Genomic DNA, 26833 nt, shown 5'->3' with positions numbered 1-26833 from the left:
GCTCCTCTTGAAAAACTTTGCAGAATTCAATTCCAGCTTTGTTTTCAGCTGAAGGAGAGCCTGACTCTGAAAGAGACTTTAAAAAATTCTAGTCCACAGTTCACACAAGCAAATTCCAGTGAACACTTTCATGAATGGCCCATTTGGGGAAGACGTCAAATACCCCTGGAGAGTCTGGGCTGTACCCTCCTGTCAACATCAGTGGGAGTCCCCGCAGCCCGACCACCGTGAGCCTCTTTTCAAGGTGACCCATATCTCTGCTTAATGGCATCGGGATGGATGAAAATTCCACTATCTTTTATTAAAGCCTAGAACTTCTGGAATGAGATAAAAAGGAACTTGATTTGCTATTCTTTTACATTGACAAAATTTATACAGATCTTGATTCTTAAAGGTTGTGCAGAAAAAGGGCCATCACTCTGCTTGACCTCATTGTCCTCTGGATTCTGAGTCTGTCTTATAAATGTGCTCCAGGGTAAAATTTGGTAAATGAGATTTCTGCTGCAAGGCGCTGGCTACTTCTAAACTCTAAAGGACAAAAATCAAATTGCCTCGTCTTGCTTTTAGCTGTCATGTAAAAATAGTTGCTGTACCCCACATCCAGGTCTTTGGAGCTCCCTCGCCCCAAGCTTGGTTTTGAGAACCCCTACAGACTTTCAGGGGTCTCATGAGGCAATTGCCATGGTCATAACCTTGATGCAGATGGCTTATTGGACATTGGAATGGACGGTTGTCTTTGGGCATCTTTAAACGATTCCTCAAACATATTTAAATCTTAGTAAAGATCACTGGTACATCTTAGATTTTGGAGTATAGAGTGGTCTGGATTAGAAAAAGACCAGTGTTTTACTTTCCTTGTAAAAGGAACTAGTCCAGAGGGCCAAGGAGGCCTCAAGACAGTCTTTGTTTTAGCCCACTAAACTTAGCCACTTTGTTTTACCAGGAAAATGCATCCTGCATTTAAGGCATGTAGATAGAGTATTTTAATTTCCACTTTACAGATGAGATCATTGAGGCCCAGATCATTTAAGCAGTTTGTTGGTGACCTCAAGCAGGCCGGAGGCAGAGATGGGATTTGTATCCAGACTTCTTTACTCTAAGTTCAGTACTCAGCTCTTTGCGTTTCTAGTTTTAAGGGGACCTACCTGCCATCAGCTGTCCTTCCCCCATCCTAGAGCAGACTAAAATCGACTAGTATTGTTTCCCCACCTGCCCACGGATTAAATTCATTTCTTATTCCCCTGGCTTTGGAGAAGGTAGTACATGGAACGGCCATTTGACTAGCTTGTCTAGTCATTTAAAACCCGAACCAGCTTAGTCTCTGCTAGGATCAGATGACAGGGGGCTTGGGAACAGCGTGAGCCATAAAGTCAGGGAAACATCTTGATTGCCTGGTGTTATCTGGCAGAAAAGCCTTGGGCCAGAGTGGGGAGATCTGGGTTCTAGACTCTTAGCTGCCTAGGCACTCTGTGCCTCGATTTCCCTAGTTGTAAAGCAGTGCTAAGACCTGCTGTACCTGCTTCACCAAGCTATGATTAGGGTCAAGTGAAAGTACAAGGGAAAAGTGCATCACTGCACAGATTTGAGCATGTCGAGGTGATTTTTGATCAGCGAATCTTGATTGCGAGGATGGCCGAGTGACTTGTGGATGTGCAGGAGGACATGGAGGGTGGGCGTCTGCTTCTGACAGGGTAACTCGTGGTATGAATGTCCGAGCATCTTCAGGACCTGGTTGAACCTGTCTCTCCTGTCTTCCACATGCTCCAGGCTGGGGGAAGTTTGCTCGGCTGACCAGAGCACTGACAAGCAGCAGGGGTGTCCTACAGCAGCTGGCTCCCAGCGTGCAAAAAGGCGAGAACGTCCACAAGCACTCCCGCCTGGCCGAGGTAAGGGCAAAGGTTTAGCTCAGCTTAACCCTCACTTCCATGGGGTCCCTGGGCTGAGAAAATGGTCCACAGTGAGTGTGATGGCTTGGAAGGGACCTTCAGGACCCCAGACTCTTGTCTTGGCTGGTCTATACACCACCATGTGTGACTTTGGGTAAGTGATCTAACTCCTGTTAGTTGTGTACTCTCAGATATGTAAGAGGAACTGCAAACAACTCCATTCAAAATTGGTTGAGATTACAGCTGTCAGCTGACTCTTTTGAAGGAGTAGGGAAGGAGCTAGAAGTGCTATATACATGAAGGGGGTTTTACTTATAAACCATAAACAATTTTGTTATTTGAGCAATACATACTATTATAGGAAAAGAAGATACAGGAAGCAAAGAGGAAGAAAATAAAGATCACCTAGAATCCCACTAACCAGATAACATTGTTATAATTTTTGTGGGCATGCCTTAACTCTTTTTTTGCATTTAAGAAATATTCTATTCCTAAAGCCTAAGAAATACATTTTTTCACATTAATGAAGTTGAGATGTATCTAAGAATCAATGTGTATATTTAAGGTGGGTTGTATTGCCTTTTCTTCATTTTATAAAGTTATGAACATCTTTCCAGGTTAATAAATATACTTAAAATTATTGCTGTTTCCATAACCTTTGTAGTAAGGAAAACTCATGGTGGTGGTATTCTCCCTTTTGCTGGCACAAGTGAGAGGCTGGGAATCCTGGACAAGATGTTTGATCAGGCTTAATGCACCCAAATTATTATTATCTGTCTTTGGTGGTCCTGCATCCAAATCACTGTTATCTCCCTTTGGTGGTGCCTGGCCTTTTTTTTTTTTTTTCCAACTAGACCAGGGTAGGACCAATTAAGAGCATTATACTTTCCATGTAGCAAATTTCCATCTTACCCAAAGATGACAGCGTTAGCTGTCTCTCTGCCTGGTGGTGGCCAGTCAGTTCCTGATCTGTGCTGAGATGACAGGGCACTTTCTGACCTGCCTCTTGGCTTCCATATCCCTGAGGGAGAAACTCCCAGCACGGTGCAGCTGACAGTGGGTGCTCTGCATATGTGCACCGAATGTTGAATGGGTTGAGTACAGAAGATGTCCTTATAGCAGCCAAAGGCTTCTGCCAGCAGTGGGAATGGGGGCATTCATTTGTGTCGTGTTAGAGAAGGTGAGATACTTGGATGATGGCAGCATCATTTTTGTCATGATGTGGGCTCACCTTGTGGTAGAAAGAATAATAAAGGAGGCCCTTCAGCTCACAGCCTGCACTTTCTCTGTCCCCGCTGCTTCTTTTGGTTAATGATGTTCCCTCCTCTCCTACTGCTCTCCACCTTACTCACTCTTATCCAGCCACATTCCTTGCTGTTCCTCTTATACACCAGGCTTGCTCTTCCCCCAGACTTTTGTGTTCTATTCCTTCACCAGCTGCAAGTCTTTGCTCAGATGTCATTTTCTCTATGTGGCTACCTCTGTCAGAGATACAAGAACCGGTAGGATATTTGTATGTTAAGAGATTGATTGTAAGGAGGTGGTCGTGGGGACTGGGGAAGTCCAGAATTCGTGGGGCAGCTTGGCCAACTGGAAACTCTTGGGAGGAGCTGGTGCTGAAGTCCCAGATGGAATTTCTTCTCAGGGAAACCTCAGTTTTGCTCTTAAAGCCTTTCAACTGATTAGATGAGGACCACCCAGATTATGGAGTATAATCTCCCTTCCTGCAAGTCAGCTGATTGTAGATGTTAATCACATCTACAGAATACTTTCACAGAAGCACTTAGTGTTTGATTGAACAACTGGGTACCATGGCCTAGCCAAGTTGACACATGAAACTAACCATTACAGTTTAATCCTTGTCAGTTCGGCACCTGTATACATTTCCTTAAACCATACTTAATCTCCAAATAAAGATAATAACAAAGTCATACTTCCATCTAACATGATCCAGTTATGTTGCATATTACCAAAACATACCAACCCTTTCCCCAGAAGAGGATGCAAAGTCCTCGGGTGAGATCTCCACGCCTTGATATCCTGCAACTTAAACAGTGTGATGTAAACTGAACTCTTAACATCTTATGTTAGATAATAAGGGGATAAAAGAAGGAAGAAAATAAAAGTATTTGCCTTATCTATACACTATATACTATATATATACACACAATATATAGTGTATATATATATATACAAACATTAATAACAAAATAAGAAATACTCATTAACTTTTTTTTTTTTAATTTTTATTTATTTATTTATTTTATTTTTGGCTGTGTTGGGTCTTCGTTTCTGTGCGAGGGCTTTCTCTAGTTGCGGCAAGCGGGGGCCACTCTTCATCGCGGTGCGCGGGCCTCTTACTGTCGCGGCTTCTCTTGTTGCGGAGCACAGGCTCCAGATGCGCAGGCTCAGTAGTTGTGGCTCACGGGCCCAGCTGCTCCGCGGCACGTGGGATCTTCCCAGACCAGGGCTCGAGCCCGTGTCCCCTGCATTAGCAGGCAGAGTCTCAACCACTGCGCCACCAGGGAAGCCCACTCATTAACTCTTAATCTTCTCCTTAACCTGCTCTACGTTATGCTCCACTTAACAGCTTCCAATATACTATACAGTTTACTTATTTATTGTGTTTATTGTTCACTGGTATATCCCAAGCCTTTAAAACAGTGTCCAGCACATAGTAGATGCTCAGCAGTAGTAAGTGTTTTTTTTTTCCTTAATTGATCGAATGGATGAAAGAATGGAAATGATGTTAGTGTTTTTGTCTAACTGTCTGGCATGAGTAGTTGCTCATTGATTGACAATATGAGGCAAACATCTGGGTCCCATCCCAGGGGCTACTAAATTTTAATTAACCTGGCTAGAGACTTATGGATTTTATTGATCTTTTCAAAGAACCAAACTTTTGGTTTGTGGATTTTCTCTAATGGTTTTCTGTTTCCAATTTCACTGATTTCTGCTCTAATTTTTAATTTTTTCTTCTGTTTAGTTTGGAATGAATTTACTCTTCTTTTCCTAGCTTCGTAAGGTGGAAGCTTAGTTTATTGATTTTTGATCGTTCTTCTTTACTAATGTATGTGTTCAATCCTATAAATTTCCCTTTAAGCACTGCTTTCACTGCATCCCACAAATTTTGATAGGTTGTGTTTTCATTTTCATTTTGTTCAAAATATTTAAAAATTTCTCTTGAGATTTGTTCTTTGGTCCCAGGTGTTATATAGAAGTGTGTTGTTTAATCTCCAAGTATTTGGGAATTTTACAACTGTCTTTCTGTTATTGATTTCTGGTTTAATTCCGTTGTGATCTGAGAGCAGACATTGTATGATTTCTATACTTTTAAATTTGTTAAGGTGTGCTTTATGGCCCAGTATGTGGTCTGTCTTGGTGAATGTTCCATGTGAGCTTGAGAAGAATGTATATTCTGCTACCATTGGATGAAGTAGTTCATAGATGTCCATTATATCCAGTTGATTGATGGTGTTGTTGAGTTCCACAACATCCTTACTGACTTTTTGCCTGCTGGATCTGCACATTTCCATTAGGGGGTGTTAATGTCTCCAGCTATAATAGTGGATTCATCTATTCTCCTTGTAGTTCTATCACTTTTTGCCTCATGTATTTTAATGCTCTGTTGTTTGCTGCATACTCATTAAGGACTGTTATGTCTTCTTGAAAAATTGACTCCTTTATCATTACATAATGCCATTCTTTATCCCTGATAACTTTTCTTGCTGTGAAGTCTGGTCTGTCAGGAATGAATATTGCAACTTCCACTTTCTTTTGCTTAACATGAGTATGTTAAATCTTTCTTCATCCTTTTATTTTAATCTACATGTCTGTTTATATTTAAAGTGGGTTTCTTATCGACAACGTATAATTGGATCTTGTTTCTTGATCCACTTTGACAATCTGTGTCTTAATTGGCCTATTTACACCACTGACATTTAAAGTGATTATTGATATAGTTGGATTAATATTTACCGTATTTGTTGCTGGTTTTTATTTGTTGCCCTTGTTCTGTGTTCCTATTTTGTCTTCCACTTTTTTTCTGCCTTTTGTGGTTTTAACTGAGCATTTTATATGATTCTATATTTTCCCCTTCCTTAGCATATTATACTTTTTTTTACATTTTTTTAGTGGTTGCCCTAGAGTTTGCAGTATACATTTACAAGTAATCCAAGTCCACTTTCAAATACAGTGGTCCCTAGGTATCCACAGGGGAATATGTTCCAGGACCCCCACAGGTACCAAAATCCATGGATGCCCAAGTCTTTTATATAAAATGGCATGGTGTTTGCATATAAATTATTCACATCCTCTCATATACTTTAAATTATCTCTAGATTGCTTATAATACCTAATACAATGTAAACGCTATGTAAATAGTCGTAAATATAATGTAAATGTTATGTAAATAGTTGCTGGTGTGCAACAAATTCAGGTTTTGCTGTTTGGCACTTTCTGGAATTCTTTTTCTGAATATTTTGATCTGCACTTGGTTGAATCCACAGATGCAGAACCCATGGATTTAGAGGGCTGACTGTAATACTGTACGTAGTGCTTCATGGGTAGTGCGAGTACCTTGTAATAAAATACTACTAATTCCTCTGTCCTGTCCATTGTGTCATTGCTGTGATTCATTTCACTTATTCATAAGCATACATAAGCATATATATGTATACAGTATCAAATACATTGTTGCTGTTATTTTGAACAAACTGTTTGTTATCTGTTAGATCAATTAAGAATAAGAAAAACTGGGACTTCCCTGGTGGCGCAGTGATTAAGAATCTGCCTGCCAATGTAGGGGACACGGGTTCAAGCCCTTGTCCGGGAAGATCCCACATGCCACGGAGCAACTAAGCCCATGCGCCACAACTACTGAGCCTGAGCTCTAGAGCCCGCGAGCCACAACTACTGAGCCTGTGTGCCACAACTACTGAAGCCTGTGCGCCTAGAGCTCATGCTCCACAACAAGAGAAGCCACCTCAGTGAGAAGCCTATGCACCACAATGAAGGGTGGCCCCTGCTCACCGCAACTAGAGAAAGCCCGCGCGCAGCAATGAAAACCCAATGCAGCCAAAAATAAACAAAATTAAAAAAAAATTTTTAGGAATAAGAAAAATAAAAGTTTTTCTTTTACCTTCCCTTATTCCTTCTCCAGTGTTCCTCTTTTTCATTAAGTAGATCCAGTTTCTGACCTATATTATTTTCTTTCTCTCTGAAGAACTTCATTATAAATTTCTTGCAAGGCATTTCTGCTGGCAACAAATTCCCTCAATTTTTATCTGAGACATCTTTATTTATCCTTCACTTTTGGAAGATAATTTTGCAGGGTGCAGAATTCTAGGTTGGTGTTTGTTTTCTCAACACTTTAAATATTTCACTCTACTCTCTTCTTGTTTGTGTGGTTTCTGAGGAGACTTAGGATGTAATTCTTATCTTTGTTCCTAATAGGTTAGGTTTTTGGGGTTTTTTTCCCCCTCCAGATTCTTTCAGGAATTTTTGTTTGATTTTCTGCAGTTTGAATATGCTGTGCCTAAGTGTTTTTTCTTTTCTTTTCACTTATACTGCTTGGTGTTTTCTGAGCTTCCTGTATCTGTGGTTTGGTGTCTGACATGAATTTGGGGAAGTTATCAGTCATTATTGCTTCAAATATTTCTTCCATTTCTTTCTTTCCTCTCCTTCTGGTATTCCTATTCCACATGTGTTATACCTTTTATAGTTGTCCCACAGCCCTTGGACATTCTGTTTTATTTTTTGGTCCTTTTCTCTTTGCTTTTCAGTTTTGGAGGTCTCTATTGACATGTCCTCAAGCTCAGAAATTCATTCCTCTGCCATGTCCTGTCCACTAAGGAGCCCATCAAAGGCATTCTTTGTTTCTGTTATAGTATTTTTGATCTCTGGCATTTCTTTTTGGTTCTTTCTTAGAATTTCCATCTCTGCTTACATTGTCTGTCTGTTCTTGCATGCTGTCTATTTTACCCATTAGAGCCCTTAGCATATGAATCATAGTTTTTAAAATTTCTGGTCTGATAATTCCAGCATCCCTGCCATATCTGGTCTGGCTCTGTTTCTTCAAACTGTGTTTTTTGCCTTTTACTATGCCTTGCAACTTTTTGTTGAAATCTGGACATGATGTACTGGGTAAAAGGAACTAGGGTAAATAGGCTGTTAGTGTGGTATAAGATGTCAGGGGAGAGGAATCATTCTGTAGTCCCATGATTAGCTCACAGTATTTTAGTGAGCCTATGCCCCTGGGCTATGGACTTCACAAGTGCTTCTCAGTTCTTTCTCCATTTAGACCAAACAAGATGAGGCAGCATGGCCTGCAGTGGTGTATTTCTCTTTCCCTATGCCAGAAGCTAGAGCAACTGGGTATTTTTCTATCCTCACGTGAGTTAGGCTCTGATAAAACCCCCCAAATTAGGCTCTGGTTAACTAGTTTCTCCGGAGGGCAGGCCTTTTTAAGAGGAACAGAGTGCTGTGGTGTTTTTAAAAATGGTTACTTTTCTATTCCTCTTTCCAGGAGCATGGGGGTACTTTTCTCTGATTTTTACTGTGAGAATCTGGTGGAGCTCCTGCAAGTAAAACTCACAAATGTGCGAGGCCCCTGCCCATGACTGGGTCCCCCTAGAATTTTTAACTCTCAGATTTGTCCATGCTGAGCCTCTAGCAATTTGCTAGTTACAGTTTATGCTTTCCTGTCCGGTACTAGTTCTTGTGGAGGTTTCTGCTTCTGGGTTTTTCTGGCAAGTTATGATTCTCTGTATTCACCTGTCTGTCTCTCCAATTTTTGGTGCAATAGTTTGCCCTCTGACCTCACCTCTTGTGTGGAACTAAGAAGAGTTGTTGATTTTTCAGTTTGTACAGCTTTTTACTTGTTAGGATGGGATGACAATTTCCAAGCTTCTTACAACCTGCACCAGAAATTGGAAGTTGGCTAGTAAGTTTTCAACAGAGAAAAATCTTTTCCCTGTCTAAAGCTTACAGCCAGTGTCCTGCTGAGTTTTCTCACTGGTAAATGCCATTGATCAAATGGAGATTGAGTAAGAGTATGGATGCCTCATTGAAACCTCTCCCGCCTCCAGGAAAAAAATTGACGCACTGCACAAGTGGCTGGGAATAGCAGTTTTGCCTTTCAATGGGTTGCACATGTGATTTTCAAGGCCCCTGTTTGAAGTCAGGCAATCTGGCTTTCGTCCTCACATTAGTCCTCTTGTCTCCCTCCTGGACTGATTCTAGAAAAGAAGGAAGCACGTACTGTGTGCCAGGATCTGTGCTGCTCATCTTCTCCTTTAATCCCCTAGACATCTTGGAGCAGTTTTATAGAGGGGGAACCTGGGGCACAGGGAAGTTCACTAACTTGTTTGTGGTTCACCTGGCAGTAAGTGGTGGACTCTGGATTGAGAACCGGGTTTATGTGACTCCAAACCCAACCTGTTTCCCGTCTGGGGCACTTCCTTCTGAGCACTGTCTCTTTTTCCCAGCCCTCCGCTACTGCTTATACTAGGGTTACCATACCTTCCAGCTTTAGACCTGATAGGGGACCGTGGTCTCCCTCATCTCAGGATGGGACACCAAGTCCACTTCATCTGGCTATTCTTCAGCACTCCATCCTCTTCCCTCAGGCTAGTGTGAGCACTTGTTCTTTTGGAGGGCCAGTTTATTTTCAGATCTTAAATATATCTTATGTCATACATGTACCCTAATGTTCATGGCAGCACCATTTGCAATAGCCAAGACATGGAAGCAACCTAAATGTCCATCAACAGATGAATGGATAAAGAAGATGTGGTATACATATTTATAATGGAATACTATTCAGCCATAAAAAGAATGAAATAATGCCATTTGCAGCAACATGGATAGACCTAGAGATTATCGTACTAAGTGAAGTAAGTCAGACAGAGAAAGACAAATATCATATGATATCACTTGTATGTGGAATCTCACATATACAAATGAACTTATTTACAAACAGAAATAGACTCACAGACATAGAAAACAAACTTAGGGTTACCGAAGGGGAAGGAGGGGGAGGGGTAAATTAGGAGGTTGGGATTAGCAGATACAAACTACTATATATAAAATAGATAAACAACAAGGTCCTACTGTATAGCACATGGAACTATATTCAATATCCTGTAATAAACCATAATGGAAAATAACATGAAAGCATATATATATATATGAAATGAATCACTTTGCTATACACCAGAAACTAACACAACATTGTAAAGTAACTATACTTCAATTAAAAAAAAAATCTTATGTCAGTACATAGATCAGGCTAGAGGACCCTTTTCACAGGTTGAGTTCTCTGGGATGCAGATATTGAGTAATATCTGTGAAAGAAAAGGGGGAGGAAGCAGCACTGGGCAGGGAGAGCATCAGACACAGTGCAGATCCGACTGAGGCTCTGCCAGCCCGACAGGGAGCTCTGCAGCAGAGACGGCAGTAGAGCAGCCCCGCACAGAGCGGGAAGGGCCGGGCTCCTCAACCACCTTCTTGCTCAGTTATTGGCAGGTGCCTCCCTGGGAAGCTCAGGTTTCTGTCCCTTAGGAAGCCAACAGGAGGCTGTCACCTAACTGCACACTCCACAGCGGGGCAGGGAATCCTTTCTTGAAGCAGGATCCACAGTCTGCCACCAGCTTGCTTCTCTAACTCTTTCTGCCTTTATAGGAAGGAAAGCCATGGTCGGTGTATGAGAGAGCATCCCTCCTGCTCAGCAGGATTCACTCTGGTCTTCATGCGGGAGCGATCCTGCTGGGCTTTGGTCTGGCTGGGACAACTCTTTGCTGCCCGCTTCTCTCTTCATGGAAAGGCTGGGGGGAAGATATGGACGAGAAACCATCTTTTCCTGTCACATCTTCTCACTCTTTCCTATGAGGGACCCAGGTCCAGTTAAAATCTGAGCTGTGCGTTTGTGATGGCTGGAGTGCAAGCACACGCGTTCAGCCAAATCACAGCTCACAGCTCATGGCACTCAACATCTCACTGTAAGGAGATCGGGCAAATGCCGTACGTGCTGCTGTTTTTCATGTAGGTGACAGGCGTAGGGGGCTGAAACAGCATCAAATGTTACAGCCCACTTGACAACTTGCCATGTGATTTCAGGCAAGTCATTTCACCTCTAAGAACTTCCATTTCTTTCTCTTTCTTCTCTTCAAATGGAGGAATTGAGTTTAATTGAGAATAATATGTACTTATAGATTTGTGAAGACTAAGGGAGGCTCTGAATGTGAACAAACACTTTGGTATATAGTAAATGCTCAATAATGTTAGTTTAATATTACATTTTAATTTTTGGTTCCTTATATTGCTTTTAAAATTTTTCTCAAGAGAAGGAAATCTTGCTACTTGCAGTGACATGGATGGACCTCGAGGGCATTACGCTAAATGAAATATGTCAGACAGAGAAAGACAAATACTGTATGATCTTATTTTTATGTGGAACTAAAACAAAGCAAAACAAAATAAACTCCTGATCTCATAGATTAGAGAACAGATTGGTGGATGCCAGAGGCAGGGGGTGAGGGCAAGTGAAATTGGTGAAGGGGGTCAAAGGGTACAAACTACCAGTTATAAAGTAAGTAAGTTCTGGTGAAGTAATGTAAAGAATGGTGCCTATAGTTAGTAATACTGTATTGTTTATTCAAAAGTTGCTAAGAGAGTAGTTAAAAGTTCTCATTACAAGAAAAAAAATTAGTAGCTACATGTGGTGATGGATGTTAAGTAGCCTTACGGTGGAGATCATTTTGCAATGTATACAAATAATGAGTCATTATGTTGTACACCTGAAACTAATAGGATGTTACCTGTCAATTATACCTCAGTAAGAAAAATTTCTCAATTTTCAGAAATAAAACAGGTTCTTTATTGGTTTTAAAACATAGAGGTATATAAAATAGAAGGTGAAATGTCCACTGTTTCTTGTAAGTAACCATTTTTAAACAGTGTATGTGTTTAGTAAACTATATATGAACAAGTGTTCATATATATTTATGTTGATATTTTTTTTAACAAAAATGTTGTCATACTATTATATATATTACTTTCCAATCTGCTTTTTTTCCCCACTTACTAGTATATTTGGAATATTTTCCTAAAAGCATATATCCCCTTCATTTTTTTTAATGGTTGCCATGTATTCATTGCATGACTATATCCGAAGCTATTTAGCTGTCCCCTTGTTGATACATAATTAGATTGTTACCAGTCTTTGGTTATTAAAGATAATGCTTCAGTGAACCTCCTTGTATGTGTATTTTTGGTTTTAATTTAGAAACCTTTCAAATATTCAGAGTAGTAGAGAGTAATTTAACAAGCATTCATTTACTTATTCTGTTTATATAGTACATGCTGACAATTTCTCACTTCAAATTCTTTTTTAATTTATTTTTTGTTTATTTATTTTTGGCTGTGTTGGGTCTTCATTGCTGCGCATGGGCTTTCTCTAGTTGTGGTGAGTGGGGGCCACTCTTCGTTGCGGTGCGCGGGCTTCTCATTGCAGTGGCCTCTCCTGTGCGGAGACGGGCTCTAAGGGCATGGGCTTCAGTAGTTGTGGCACGTGGGCTCAGTAGTTGTGGCATGCGGGCTCAGTAGTTGTGGCTCACAGGCTCCATAGGGCAGGCTCAGTCGTTGTGGCGCATGGGCTTAGTTGCTCCGCGGCATGTGGGATCTTCCCAGACCAGGGCTCGAACCCATGTCCCCTGCATTGGCAGGGGGATTCTTAACTACTGCACCACCAGGGAAGCCCCAAATTCTTTTTTAAAAATTAGAATATTACAGGGGAATCCCCTGATGGTCCAGTGGACTTGGCGATTTCCCTGCCATGGGCCCGGGTTCGATCCCTGGTCGGAGAACTAAGATCCTGCAAGCCACGCAGCGTGGCCAAAAAAATAAAATAAAGGGCTTCCCTGGTGGCACAGTGGTTGAGAATCTGCCTGCTAATGCAGGGGACACGGGTTCGAGCCCTGGTCTGGGAAGATTCCACATGTCACGGAGCAACTAGGCCCGTGAGCCACAACTACTGAGCCTGCGTGTCTGGAGCCTGTGCTCCGCAACAAGAGAGGCCGCGATAGTGAAGAGGCCCGCGCACCACGATGAAGAGTGGCCCCCGCTTGCCGCAACTAGAGAAAGCCCTCACACAGAAACGAAGACCCAACACAGCCAAAAATAAATAAATAAATAAATAAATAAATAAAAGATTACTATTAATTAAAGAAAACCAGACATCTCAAGTTAATGAATTTAGTACTTTTAAAAATAAATAAATAAATGAATAAATAAAATAAAATATTACACGTAAAGTTGAGGTCCTCTTAGAACTTATTCCCAGAGGTAATCACTATCCTGAAGTTGTGTGTCTCCTTGCTATTGATGTTTTGATATTTTTATTATTTATATATTTATCCCTAAAACACATATACTATGATTGTGTGGTTTTAAAAATGTATTTGCACAAATGATATCATACTGTGATATTTTATGACTTGTGTTTTACACTCAACATTGATTTTTGAAAGCTTTTTATTTTGAAATTATTATAGACTCACGGGAAGTTGCAAAACTAGTACAGAGGGTGTTCTCTACCCTCCACTCAGCTTCCCTCAATGGTAACATCTTATATAACTACAGTATAATAGTGTACAGTAAAACTAACTACAGGAAATCAACATGTGTAGAATATTGTTAAACTAAAGATCATATTCAGATTTCACCAGTCTTTACATGCACTCATTTGTGCGTGTGTGTGCCTTTGTATATACATGTAAGTGTATATTTAGTTTCATAAGAAGCTGCCAAACTATTTGCCAGTTGCAGTTGGTTGTCTCATTTTGCATCCCCTCCAGTAATGTATGAAACAGCCAGTTTATCTATATCCTTGCCAGCATTTGGCATTGCCACTCTTTTTTATTTTAACCATTTTTATAAGTATGTAGTGATAGCTCATTGTGGTCTTAATTTGCATTTTAGTAATGGCTAAAGATGTTGAACATCTTTTCATGAGCTTGTTTTACAACCACATTTCCAGCTGGTGAAATGCCAGTTCATGTCTCTTGCCCATTTTCTAATTGAGTTCTGTTAACATCTCTTCCTTTTTTATTGCTTTAGAAATGGCAGCTTACTTTAAATCCTCTCTTTTGGTGTTTACTTTCCTCTTGTAGTGAGCTTATGTACAATCTGAGTTTTTTGGTGGGAGTCCCATGGGTCCCCAATTGACGAGACATCTGGATGTGGTGGTTGAGTTTGCCTGTGCCATATTCATAAATTTTCACCTGGTTCAGACCAACTTTCCTGTAAATGTTTTTAGCCCTGGGGCTCCCAACTATGTCAACAACGTGAGTTTGGCTCCACACTCGTATATGGCACATACCTGGGGTTCTGATCTCTTACAGATAATCCTTTTTCTACCCAAAAGCCTGGACAGATGACCAGTTTCTTTTTTATGTCTCTGAGATATGGGTAGAGACTTCCTGTTCCATGTCTCTTTGTTAGGGCAGCCCTTTGTCACCCCAGCAAGAGTATATGGGTTCCCTTCCTGTCCCCTCCACTGCACATCCAGCTCTAACAACCCCTGCTTCTGAAAAACTCCTGGGCTGTTTGGTTTCAGTTCCTACTGGCTGCTTTGGTTTTGCTTTCCCGTTACGGTTCTGGCACCTAAGATTTTGAACTTTATTATTTCTTTTTAAATATTTGTTTAAATTTTTAAACAGCATCTCAGTGTGTTTAGTGTGAATGGACAGCTTACCATATTTACTTAGTCCACTCTATTGATTGTTAGTTCTCTAAATACTTGTGCTGGTATGAATATAATAGATTACTAGAAGTGGAATTAAGGAGACAGAGGGTACAAACGTTTCAAACTGGGTAGAAACTGCCAAAGTTCACACAACAAGGTTGTACTAGTTTACACTGCCAGTTTCTTCTCTCACCATTACCAATATTAATTGCTATCAATTGTTTTACTTAATCTTAAGTTTTAACATTTCAATTAATTTTTAAGGGAACATCATCTTTTTTTTTTTAATGAACTGCTCAAGGATTTGGTCTGATAAATATAGAGGCTGCCTTCCTTACATGCATGAAAGTGCTGCCGCCCATCAGTAGGAGAGGCATGAGGAGCACGAGACGGCCCAGCACCAGCCACCTCCGCAGGCAGCTGGACAGAGGTGCAGAGAGCTCAAGTTTACTTACTGAACATGTGTACGGCTGGGCTTACTGTCCACATTCCCAGGTGACAAGCAGGTGTGCTGTCCTCTGCTGAGGGAGAGCAGAAGGTGGGTATGTCCAGTCTGAGCTAGTGTCAGGGTCCCTAGTCTTTTTTGTCCCACAGACCAGAATCACCAGTAGAAGCTGCCAGGATGTATGTGAGCAAAGGTGTTTTTTCTGAGAAACAGGCTCTATGTGACTTGAGATTTCCTGCCATGCTTTTTTTTTGCTTTTTGGTTGTTGACTTCATTTGACTCTTCAGACTCAGGGAAAGGTAACAACACTCAGTGGCGTCTCACCAGCAACATCGCATTCTATTGCTCTGCACAGGAAAGTAACTTGGCAACAGGAGCTTCTGCCACAAGTACCTGGGTTTGGAGCTCATTTTGCCTCTTGCAAAGAATCCTTTTAAACACTCTCAACTATCTCAATATGCCATAGGCTGTGCCTGGTAGTAAGTGTCATTTCTGGAGGTGTTTTGGGAGACCACTTGATGGCACGTGGAAGGTGAGCTTTGAAGTGTGGCTGGACTAATGGCCTTCCCATTGGCGTCCAGCTTTGAAGGGCAGCCTGGGCTTGGTGGCTCTGTGTGCACTCAGGGCCATGAGGTTCCTTCTGGTCAGCGCTCTCTTGTCTAAGGGCTGAAGTCTTATGGGCGGATTCTTTGCTTTTTTCCTAGGAGGGCCATTTTGTTTATTCAAGCAGGCAGGGGAAAACTCAAATGTTCCGCGATGCCAGGGATCAACTCTACACTTGATTTTTTTTTTTTTAAACATCTTTATTGAAGTATAATTGCCTTACAATGGTGTGTTAGCTTCTGCTTTATAACAAAGTTAATCAGTTATACATATACAATATGTTCCCATTTCTCTTCCCTCTTGCATCTGCCTCCCTCCCACCCTCCCCATCCCACCCCTCTAGGTGGTCACAAAGCACCGAGCTGATCTCCCTGTGCTATGCGGCTGATTCCCACTAGCTATCTATTTTACATTTGGTAGTGTATATATGTCCATGACACTCTCTTACCCTGTCACATCTCACCCCACCCCCTCCCCATATCCTCAAGTCCATTCTCTAGTAGGTCTGTGTCTTTATTCCCGTCTTGCCACTAGGTTCTTCATGGCCTTATTTTTTTTTTTCCCTTAGATTCCGTATATATGTGTTAGCATACTGTATTTGTTTTTCTCTTTCTGACTTACTTCACTCTGTATGACAGACTCTAACTCCATCCACCTCATTACAAATACCTCCATTTCATTTCTTTTTATGGCTGAGTAATATTCCATTGTATATATGTGCCACATCTTCTTTATCCATTCATCTGTCGATGGACATTTAGGTTGCTTCCATGTCCTGGCTATTGTAAATAGAGCTGCAATGAACATTTTGGTACATGACTCTTTTTGAACTATGGTTTTCTCAGGGTATATGCCCTGTAGTGGGATTGCTGGGTCGTATGGTAGTTCTATTTGTAGTTTTTTAAGGAACCTCCATACTGTTCTCCATAGTGGCTGTATCAATTTACATTCCCACCAACAGTGCAAGAGAGTTCCCTTTCCTCCACACCCTCTCCAGCATTTATTGTTTCTAGATTTTTTGATGATGGACATTCTGACTGGTGTGAGGGGATATCTCATTGTAGTTTTGATTTGCATTTCTCTAATGATTAATGATGTTGAGCATTCTTTCATGTGTCTGTAGGCCATCTGTATATCTTCTTTGGAGAAATGTCTATCTAGGTCTTCTGCCCATTTTTGGATTGGGTTGTTCGTTTTTTTGTTATTGAGCTGCATGAGCTGCTTGTAAATTTTGGAGATTAATCCTGTGTCAGTTGCTTCATTTGCAAATATTTTCTCCCATTCTGAGGGTTGTCTTTTGGTCTTGTTTATGGTTTCCTTTGCTGTGCAAAAGCTTTTAAGTTTCATTAGGTCCCATTTGTTTATTTGTGTTCTTATTTCCATTTCTCTGGGAGCTGGGTCAAAAAGAATCTTGCTGTGATGTATGTCATAGAGTGTTCTGCCTATGTTTTCCTCTAAGAGTTTGATAGTGTCTGCCCTTACACTTAGGTCTTTAATCCATTTTGAGTTTATTTTTGTGCATGGTGTCAGGGAGTGTTCTAATTTCATACTTTTACATGTACCTGTCCAATTTTCCCAGCACCACTTATTGAAGAGGCTGTCTTTTCTCCACTGTATATGCTTGCCTCCTTTATCAAAGATAAGGTGACCATAGGTGTGTGGGTTTATCTCTGGGCTTTCTATCCTGTTCCATTGATCTATATTTCTGTTTTTGTGCCAGTACCAAACTGTCTTGATTACTGAAGCTTTGTAATATAGTCTGAAGTCAGGGAGCCTGATTCCCCCAGCTCCATTTTTCGTTCTCAAGATTGCTTTGGCCATTCGGGGTCTTTTGTGTTTCCATACAAATTGTGAAATTTTTTGTTCTAGTTTTGTGAAAAATGCCAGTGGTAGTTTGATAGGGATTGCATTGAATCTGTAGATTGCTTTGGGTAGTAGAGTCATTTTCACAATGTTGATTCTTCCAATCCAGGAACATGGTATATCTCTCCATCTATTTGTATCATCTTTAATTTCTTTCATCAGTGTCTTATAATTTTCTGCATACAGGTCTTTTGTCTCCTTAGGTAGGTTTATTCCTAGATATTTTATTCTTTTTGTTGCAATGGTAAACGGGAGTGTTTTCTTAATTTCACTTTCAGATTTTTCGTCATTAGTGTATAGAAATGCAAGAGATTTCTGTGCATTAATTTTGTATCCTGCTACTTTACCAAATTCATTGATTAGCTCTAGGAGTTTTCTGGTAGCATCTTTAGGATTCTCTATGTATAGTATCATGTCATCTGCAAATAGTGACAGCTTTACTTCTTCTTTTCCGATTTGGATTCCTTTTATTTCTTTGTCTTCTCTGATTGCTGTGGCTAACACTTCCAAAACTATGTTGAATAATAGTGGTGAGAGTGGGCAACCTTGTCTTGTTCCTGATCTTAGTGGAAATGGTTTCAGTTTTTCACCATTGAGGACAATGTTGGCTGTGGGTTTGTCATATATGGCCTTTATTATGTTGAGGAAAGTTCCCTCTATGCCTACTTTCTGCAGGGCTTTTATCATAAATGGGTGTTGAATTATGTCGAAAGCTTTCTCTGCATCTATTGAGATGATCATATGGTTTTTCTCCTTCAATTTGTTAATATGGTGTATCCCATTGATTGATTTGCATATATTGAAGAATCCTTGCATTCCTGGGATAAACCCCACTTGATCATGGTGTATGATCCTTTTAATGTGCTGTTGGATTCTGTTTGCTAGTATTTTGTTGAGGATTTTTGCATCTATGTTCATCAGTGATATTGGCCTGTAGTTTGCTTTCTTTGTGACATCTTTGTCTGGTTTTGGTATCAGGGTGATGGTGGCCTCGTAGAATGAGTTGGGGAGTGTTCCTCCCTCTGCAATATTTTGGAAGAGTTTGAGAAGGATAGGTGTTAGCTCTTCTCTAAATGTTTGATAGAATTCACCTGTGAAGCCATGTGGTCCTGGGCTTTTGTTTGTTGGAAGGTTTTTAATCACAGTTTCAATTTCAGTGCTTGTGATTGGTCTGTTCATATTTTCTATTTCTTCCTGGTTCAGTCTCGGCAGTTTGTGCATTTCTAAGAATCTGTCCATTTCTTCCAGGTTGTCCATTTTATTGGCATAGAGTTGCTTGTAGTAATCTCTCATTATCTTTTGTATTTCTGCAGTGTCAGTGGTTACCTCTCCTTTTTCATTTCTAATTCTATTGATTTGAGTCTTCTCCCTTTTTCTCTTGATGAGTCTGGCTAATGGTTTATCAATTTTGTTTATCTTCTCAAAGAACCACCTTTTAGTTTCATTGATTTTTGCTATTGTTTCCTTCATTTCTTTTTCATTTATTTCTGACCTGATCTTTATAATTTCTTTCCTTCTGCTAGCTTTGGGGTTTTTTTGTTCTTCTTTCTCTAATTGCTTTAGGTGCAAGGTTAGGTTGTTTATTCGAGATGTTTCCTGTTTCTTGAGATAGGCTTGTATTGCTATAAACTTCCCTCTTAGCACTGCTTTTGCTGCGTCCCATAGGTTTTGGGTCATCGTATCTCCATTGTCATTTGTTTCTAGGTATTTTTTGATTTCCCCTTTGATTTCTTCAGTGATCACTTCGTTATTAAGTAGTGTATTGTGTAGTCTCCATGTGTTTGTATTTTTTACAGATCTTTTCCTGTAATTGATATCTAGTCTCATAGCGTTGTGGTCAGAAAAGATACTTGATACGATTTCAATTTTCTTAAATTTACCAAGGCTTGATTTGTGACCCAAGATATGATCTATCCTGGAGAATGTTCCATGAGCACTTGAGAAAAATGTGTATTCTGTTGTTTTTGGGTGGAATGTCCTATAAATATCAATTAAGTCCATCTTGTTTAATGTATCATTTAAAGCTTGTGTTTCCTTATTTATTTTCATTTTGGATGATCTGTCCATTGGTGAAAGTGGGGTGTTAAAGTCCCCTACTATGATTGTGTTGCTGTCGATTTCCCCTTTTATGGCTGTTAGTATTTGCCTTATGTATTGAGGTGCTCCTATGTTGGGTGCATAAATATTTACAATTGTTATCCCTTCCTCTTGGATCGATCCCTTGATCATTATATAGTGTCCTTCTTTGTCTCTTGTAATAGTCTTTATTTTAAAGTCTATTTTGTCTGATATGAGAATTGCTACTCCAGCTTTCTTTTGATTTCCATTTGCATGGAATATCTTTTTCCATCCCCTCACTTTCAGTCTGTATGTGTCTCTAGGTCTGAAGTGGGTCTCTTGTAGACAGCATATATATGGGTCTTGTTTTTGTATCCATTCAGCCAGCCTGTGTCTTTTGGTGGGAGCATTTAATCCATTTACATTCAAGGTAATTATCGATATGTATGTTCCTATTCCCATTTTCTTAAATGTTTTGGGTTTGTTATTGTAGGTGTTTTCCTTCTCTTGTGTTTCTTGCCTAGAGAAGTTCCTTTAGCATTTGTTGTAGAGCTGGTTTGGTGGTGCTGAATTCTCTCAGCTTTTGCTTGTCTGTAAAGGTTTTAATTTCTCCATCACATCTGAATGAGATCCTTGCTGGGTAGAGTAATCTTGGTTGTAGGTTTTTCTCCTTCATCATTTTAAGTATATCCTGCCACTCCCTTCTGGCTTGCAGAGTTTCTGCTGAAAGATCAGATGTTAACCTTATGGGGATTCCCTTGTGTGTTATTTGTTTTTTTTCCCTTGCTGCCTTTAATATGTTTTCCTTATATTTAATTTTTGACAGTTTGATTAATATGTGTCTTGGCGTGTTTCTCCTTGGGTTTATCCTGTATGGGACTCTCTGTGCTTCCAGGACTTGATTAACTATTTCCTTTCCCATATTAGGGAAGTTTTCAACTATAATCTCTTCAAATATTTTCTCAGTCCCTTTCTTTTTCTCTTCTTCTTCTGGGACCCCTATAATTCGAATGTTGGTGCGTTTAATGTTGTCCCAGAGGTCTCTGAGACTGTCCTCAGTTCTTTTCATTCTTTTTTCTTTATCCTGCTCTGCAGTAGTTATTTCCACCATTTTATCTTCCAGGTCACTTATCCTTTCTTCTGCCTCAGTTATTCTGCTATTGATCCCATCTAGAGTATTTTTAATTTCATTTATTGTGTTTTTCATCATTGCTTGGTTCCTCTTTAGTTCTTCTACATCCTTGTTAAATGTTTCTTGCATTTTGTCTATTTCCAAGATTTTGGATCATCCTTACTATCATTATTCTGAATTCTTTTTCAGGTAGACTACCTATTTCCTCTTCATTTGTTAGGTGTGGTGTGTTTTGACCCTGCTCCTTCATCTGCTGTGTGTTTTTCTGTCGTCTCATTTTGCTTATCTTACTGTGTTTGGGGTCTCCTTATCACAGGTTGCAGGTTCGTAGTTCCCGTTGTTTTTGGTATCTGTCCCCAGTGGCTAAGGTTGGTTCAGTGGGTTGTGTAGGCTTCCTGGTGGAGGGAACTGGTACCTGAGCTCTGGTGGATGAGGCTGGATCTTGTCTTTCTGGTGGGCACGTCCACGTCTGGTGGTGTATTTTGGGGTGTCCGTGGCCTTATTATGATTTTAGGCAGCCTCTCTGCTAATGGATGGGGCTGTGTTCCTGTCTTGCTAGTTGTTTGGCATAGGGTGTTCAGCACTGTAGCTTGCTGGTCATTGAGTGATGCTGGGTCTTGATGTTGAGATGGAGATCTCTGAGAGATTTTTGCCGTTTGGTATTACGTGGAGCTGGGAGGTCTCTTGTGGACCAGTGTCCTGAAGTTGGCTCTCCCACCTCCGAGATACGGCCCTGATGCCTGGCTGAAGCACCAAGAGCCTTTCGTCCACACGGCTCAGAGTAAAAGGGAGAAAAAATAGAAAGAAAGCAAGCAAGAAAGAGGCTATAATATAGTGAAGTAAAATAAAGCTATTATAAAGCAAAGCTATACAGACAAAATCTCCCCCAGAAGCATATACATATACACTCACCAAAAAAAAGGAAAAGGGGAAAAATTAATATATCCTGCTCCCAAAGTCCACCTCCTGAATTTGGGATGATTCGTTGTCTATTCAGGTATTCAACAGATGCAGGCACATCAAGTTGTTTGTGGAGTTTTAATCCGCTGCTTCTGAGGCTGCTGGGAGCGATTTCCCCTCCTCGTCTCTGTTCGCACAGCTCCTGGGGATCAGCTTTGGATTTGGACCCGCCTCTGCGTGTAGGTCGCCTGAGGGCGTCTGTTCCCCGCCCAGACAGGACAGGGTTAAAGGAGCAGCTGCTTCGGGGGCTCTGGCTCACCCAGGCCGCGGGGAGGGAGGGGTACAGAGGAGGCGGGGTGAGCCTGAGGCGTCAGAGGCCGGCGTGACGTTGCACCAGCCTGAGGTGCGCAGTGCGTTCTCCCGGGGAAGTTGTCCCTGGATCACGGGACGCTGGCAGTGGCGGGCTGCACAGGCTCCCGGGAGGGGCGGTGTGGAGAGTGACCTGTGCTCGCACACAGGCTTTTTGGAGGCGGCAGCAGCAGCCCCAGCGTCTCACGCCCGTCTCTGGGGTCCGCGCTGATCGCCGCGGCTCGCGCCAGTCTCTGGAGTTCGTTTAGGCGGCGCTCTGAATCCCCTCTCCTTGCGTGCCGCGAAACAAAGAGGCAAGAAAAAGTCTCTTGCCTCTTCGGCAGCTGCAGACTTTTTCCCGGTCTCCCTCCCAGCCAGCTGTGGTGCGCTAACCCCTTTAGGCTGTGTTCACGCCGCCAACCCCAGTCCTCTCCCTGCGATCCGACCGATGCCCGAGCCTCAGCTCCCAGCCCCGCCCGCCCCGGCGGCTGAGCAGACAAGCCTCTCGGGCTGGTGAGTGCTGGTCAGCGCCGAGCCTCCGTGCGGGAAGTGCGGGAATCTCTCCGCTTTGCCCTCCACACCCCTGTGGCTGCGCTCTCCTCCGTGGCTCCGAAGCTTCCCCCCTCTGCCACCTGCAGTCTCTGCCCGCGAAGGGGCTTCCTAGTGCATGGAAATCTTTCCTCCTTCACAGCTCCCTCCCACTGGTGCAGGTGCCGTCCCTATTCTTTTGTCTCTGTTATTTCTTTTTTCTTTTGCCCTACCCAAGTACGGGGGGAGTTTCTTGCCTTTTTGGAGGTCGGACGTTTTCTGCCAGCGTTCAGTGGGTGTTCTGTAGGAGCAGTTCCACGTGTAGATGTATTTCTACTGTATCTGTGGGAAGGAAGGTGATCTCCGCGTCTTACTCTTCCGCCATCTTCTCTCCTCTCTCTACACTTGATTTTGGTTAAAAAAAAGTTGTAAATGAACAGCTGAAATGACGTTTAAGGATTTTCTGCAGGGTTTATTTTTTTTCCCCCCCTTAGAGACAGGATGATGTAGTGGAAAGAGAAGGGGATTTGGAGTCAGACTGACCCAAGTCCTGTCCAAAACTCCATTACATTCCAGCTGTGTGACTTTATAAAAGTTACTTAACCTCACTCATCTTTCCTCATCCTCATTAAATAAAGATACTACCTACCCTGAAAGACTGTCATGAGGATTTGTGATGCTTTAAAAGACAAGCCCCATCTTATTTCTCCCTGCTTAAAATTCCTTTAACATTGTCTTGTTATTTCTTTGGATAAATTTAAAATTTACATTGTGACTTACAAGACCTAACTCACCTCTCCAGACTGATCTGCTAGCTCTCCGCTCACTCGCTGTGTCAGTCAGGTGGCATTCACACTTGTCAAGCTCTCCCCTGGGCCTTGGAAATGCCCTTCCTCTGCCTGCAACTCTTGCTGTGTCTCTTGGCTGGCGTAGTTCCTACCCATCCTTCCTTCAAGTCCCAATGTAGACATCAGACCTCCCCTGTGAGGCCTTCCCAACTGCCCCTGCCCCACCTCAGGCCAGGTAGGCCTCCCTTTCGGAAGCCCTCCTTGGCCTGGGCAGTTTCCTCTTTGAGCACTCAGGCCCCTGGGAAGGCTGTTGCTTAATATTTGCTTCCTCCAACAGATGAAAGGTCCATGAAGGCAGGGGCGGTATCTCTCTTGTTTATTCCACATGCCTACCACTGAACAGTACCAACATGTAGTAAGTGCTTGATAAATGTTCGTTAAATGAATGAAGGAAGAAGGATGCAAGCCCTTAGTTCAGTAAATATTGATTCCCTTCCACATTTAACCTCTTCCTCCCCTCCTGAAAGTTGACTGCCTTGATCATGGATAATGGACAACTATTTGTAGCTGATTTGATGATGAAAGCCACGTTTCCATGACTCCGCCTCATCACCTCATCATAATTCTCAAAAACGTGAGTTTTAAAAATGTAGCTGAAGATTTCAAAATAAAAAGTTAAAAGAATACCACTGAAGGACTCCCCAGCAAAATAGGAAGAAAACAAAGATTGTTGCGCAATTGCATTTCACTATGGGCTGATATTTGTGGAGGTATCATGGGTTGGAATGCTACTGTGACATAAAGTATATGGGTTAATACTTTTAATTGCTTCCCACTGCCTTTATCTCTTCCATTAAAGAGCAAGTGCATCATGGAAAAAAGTTCTAAAAATAGAGCCTGCCTGGTTTATGGAGAAGGGTGTTTATGACAGGAATTATGCAGTTGTTTAGCTCAGATGTCTGCAGCCCCAAATCAGGTTTTATTCTGTGGTTAAGGCCTCGTTAACATCCAGCTCTCCCTTTTTATTTGAATATACTTTTTCTGGCGGGAACACACTCTGTCCTCACTCTGTGGTCATAAAAACCCGTGTTGTTTCTAAACAGGGGAGGTTTTTGGAGCTGTACTTGGGGAAAGGGAAAGAGACACACATATAAGAGGGAGAGATTATGCCTGGAGTGAGGGGTTTAGGGGAGCGAGGTTTCTCTTCACTCACAGGGCAGGATGTTTGAGGCAGTCATGGGGGATGATGGTGATGGTGATGGTGCTGTTGGTGGAGGTGCTCTATCTGTGGCCTTAAGTGATGAATGAAGCCAGTTTGGTGGGCAAAGTGGTGAGTACCCCCTCCGGGCTTCTCTGAAAGAGGAGGTTCTCTGCGTTCAACTCTGGTTTCTTCTGCCATCATCCAGGGTGATGATGCTGATATTCCCCATGAGATGGTGGTCTTGAGATGGCTGGCTCCTCTGTCTCTTGTTGGGGGCCCTCCTGGCCATGGGGGACTGGCCAGGTTTTCAGGCTCCCAGGGAGACCTTAGAGTTGGCACGTCAACTATGTCCAGTGCTGCTCCCTGGTTCAAGTCCACATCCTCGCTTTCCTGGTGTTGTGCAGCATCACGTAGCAGGTCTCCCTGTGCTTCCAGGCTTGTCTCTTCTGGTCCTTCTTCCACACTGATGCTCAGGTACCCTCGCACAGAGCGATTTGATTAGGCATCTCCCTTACTTACAATTCTTACCTTGGTGTAAAGGGCACGTCAAGGCTTGCCCTCTCCTCCCTTATATTCAGCTTCGTTTCTCAATATTGGCCTCTCTAGATCCCGCCCCACACCTCTCCCAAGTGCAAACAACAGCCACAACAAAAGGCAAAAAATTCCGCTGCCTCAGCACACCAGGCTCCTTCCACACTGAGCTCTTATACCACCTCCTTCACCCATCCCAGCTTGTACATACTGCCTGCTGGAAACGCCCTGAGTTTTGTCTGTCTGCGGCCCATCCTTCAAGGGATACGGGACAGTCACCTCACACCCAAGCCTTTCCTGATGACCTAAGTCAGTTTGCTGTCTCTTTCCCTCTGCTCTTTTTTTTTAAATTTATTTATTTATTTTTGGCTGTGTTGGGTCTTCGTTGCTGCGCAGGCTTTCTCTAGTTGCAGGGAGCAGGGGCTACTCTTCGCTGCGGTGCACAGATTTCTCATTGCAGTGGCTTCCCTTGTTGCGGAGCACAGGCTCTAGGCGTGCAGCTTCAGTAGTTGTGGCACATGGACTCAGTAGTTGTGGTTTGCGGGCTCAGTAGTTGTGACTCGCGGGCTCTAGAGTGCAGGCTCAGCAGTTGTGGTGCACGGGCTTAGTTGCTCTGCAGCATGTGGGATCTTCCCAGACCAGGGCTGGAACCCGTGTCCCCTGCATTGGCAGGCGGATTCTTAACCACTGTGCCACTAGGGAAGCCCTCCCTCTGCTCTTAAAGTACTTTTATCCACGGGTCTCTTACCACTTGTTGCATTATATTTTCATAGTTTGTTTGCACATCTCTCTTCTCTTCTAAACTGTGGGATCTTTGGATCCTTGTGGGTAACTTTTGGTGTCCAAGTGTCCATGGATTTTTTATTAGGAGACCATAAGGGTCCATAGCATTGATGGGGTCTGTGAAGCCATTTTGTCCTTTTTTTCCCCAAACAAATCTATTTTATCAGTCTCCCTTTCTTCCCAGGCCATTTTAGTTCTGTCATTCTTGGTCCCCAATCCTTGAGAAAGCCAAAACATTCAGGTAAAAAGGATGTACTGCATGAGTTGGAGCCTTCCTGATTCTCAGTGAGAATTTCCTGAACCAGTCTTTTTTTTTATTTGTACAAAAATCTTCATTTTTCAGGTGAGGAAACTGAGGCATAAAGGCCTCGCCTTGCTTAAGATTGATCAGCTGTATCAATTCTATGTGGAATCTAAAATATGATACAAATGAACTTATCTATGAAATAGAAACAGATTCGCAGACACAGAGAACAGACTTGTGGTTGCCAGGGGGGAAGGGGGATGGGGGAGGGATGGATTGGGAGTTTGGAATTAGCAGATGCAAACTATTATATATAGAACGGACAAATGACAAGGTCCTCCTGTATAGCACAGGGAACTATATTCAATATCCCATGATAAACCATAATGGAAAAGAATATGAAAAAGAATGTATGTCTATGTATAACTGAATCACTTTGCTCTACAGCAGAAATTAACACAACATTGTAAATCAACTATACTTCAATAAAATAAATTTTTTAAAAAAGGTTGATCAGCTGTGAAATCAAGACTGGGGATTCCAGGCTGGGGCTTGGCCAGGTTCAGCCTGCAAGAGCTGTATCTTGATTGACTTGCTGTATTTGCCACCCTGTCTCTGATGCTCTCCCCAGCCACCTCTTTGTTATCTGATGTCCTCCCTTCTCACCACCCCCCACCCCAACTCGCACACAGTTAACGTGTACACACGTTTGTGATTCACTTTTTTTAATCTATTTTTTTGGTTGTCTGGTGTGTGCTTAGTTTATCCATTCCAAATC

At 42.1% G+C, this 26833-nt stretch overlaps 1 protein-coding gene across 5 annotated transcripts in view; it reads left to right on the top strand.

Annotated features, from left to right (window-relative positions):
• The window catches only part of KCNH1 (potassium voltage-gated channel subfamily H member 1), a 443651-nt gene that overhangs the window by 78619 nt on the left and 338199 nt on the right, over positions 1 to 26833 (top strand). For 3 of the 5 annotated variants that reach the window (XM_082399775.1, XM_082399774.1, XM_082399773.1), the window contains exon 5: positions 1768 to 1886. The exons of the other annotated variants lie outside the window; for them this stretch is intronic. In XM_082399775.1, coding sequence (XP_082255901.1) covers positions 1768 to 1886 — 119 coding nt within the window. The remainder of the gene's footprint in view (positions 1 to 1767; positions 1887 to 26833) is intronic. 5 annotated transcript variants of the gene reach the window in all.

This window comes from Balaenoptera borealis (assembly GCF_965194805.1).
Source record: "Balaenoptera borealis genome assembly, chromosome: 1".
NCBI classification, from domain to species: Eukaryota; Metazoa; Chordata; class Mammalia; order Artiodactyla; family Balaenopteridae; genus Balaenoptera; species Balaenoptera borealis.
This window is presented reverse-complemented; position numbering and strand designations above follow the sequence as displayed.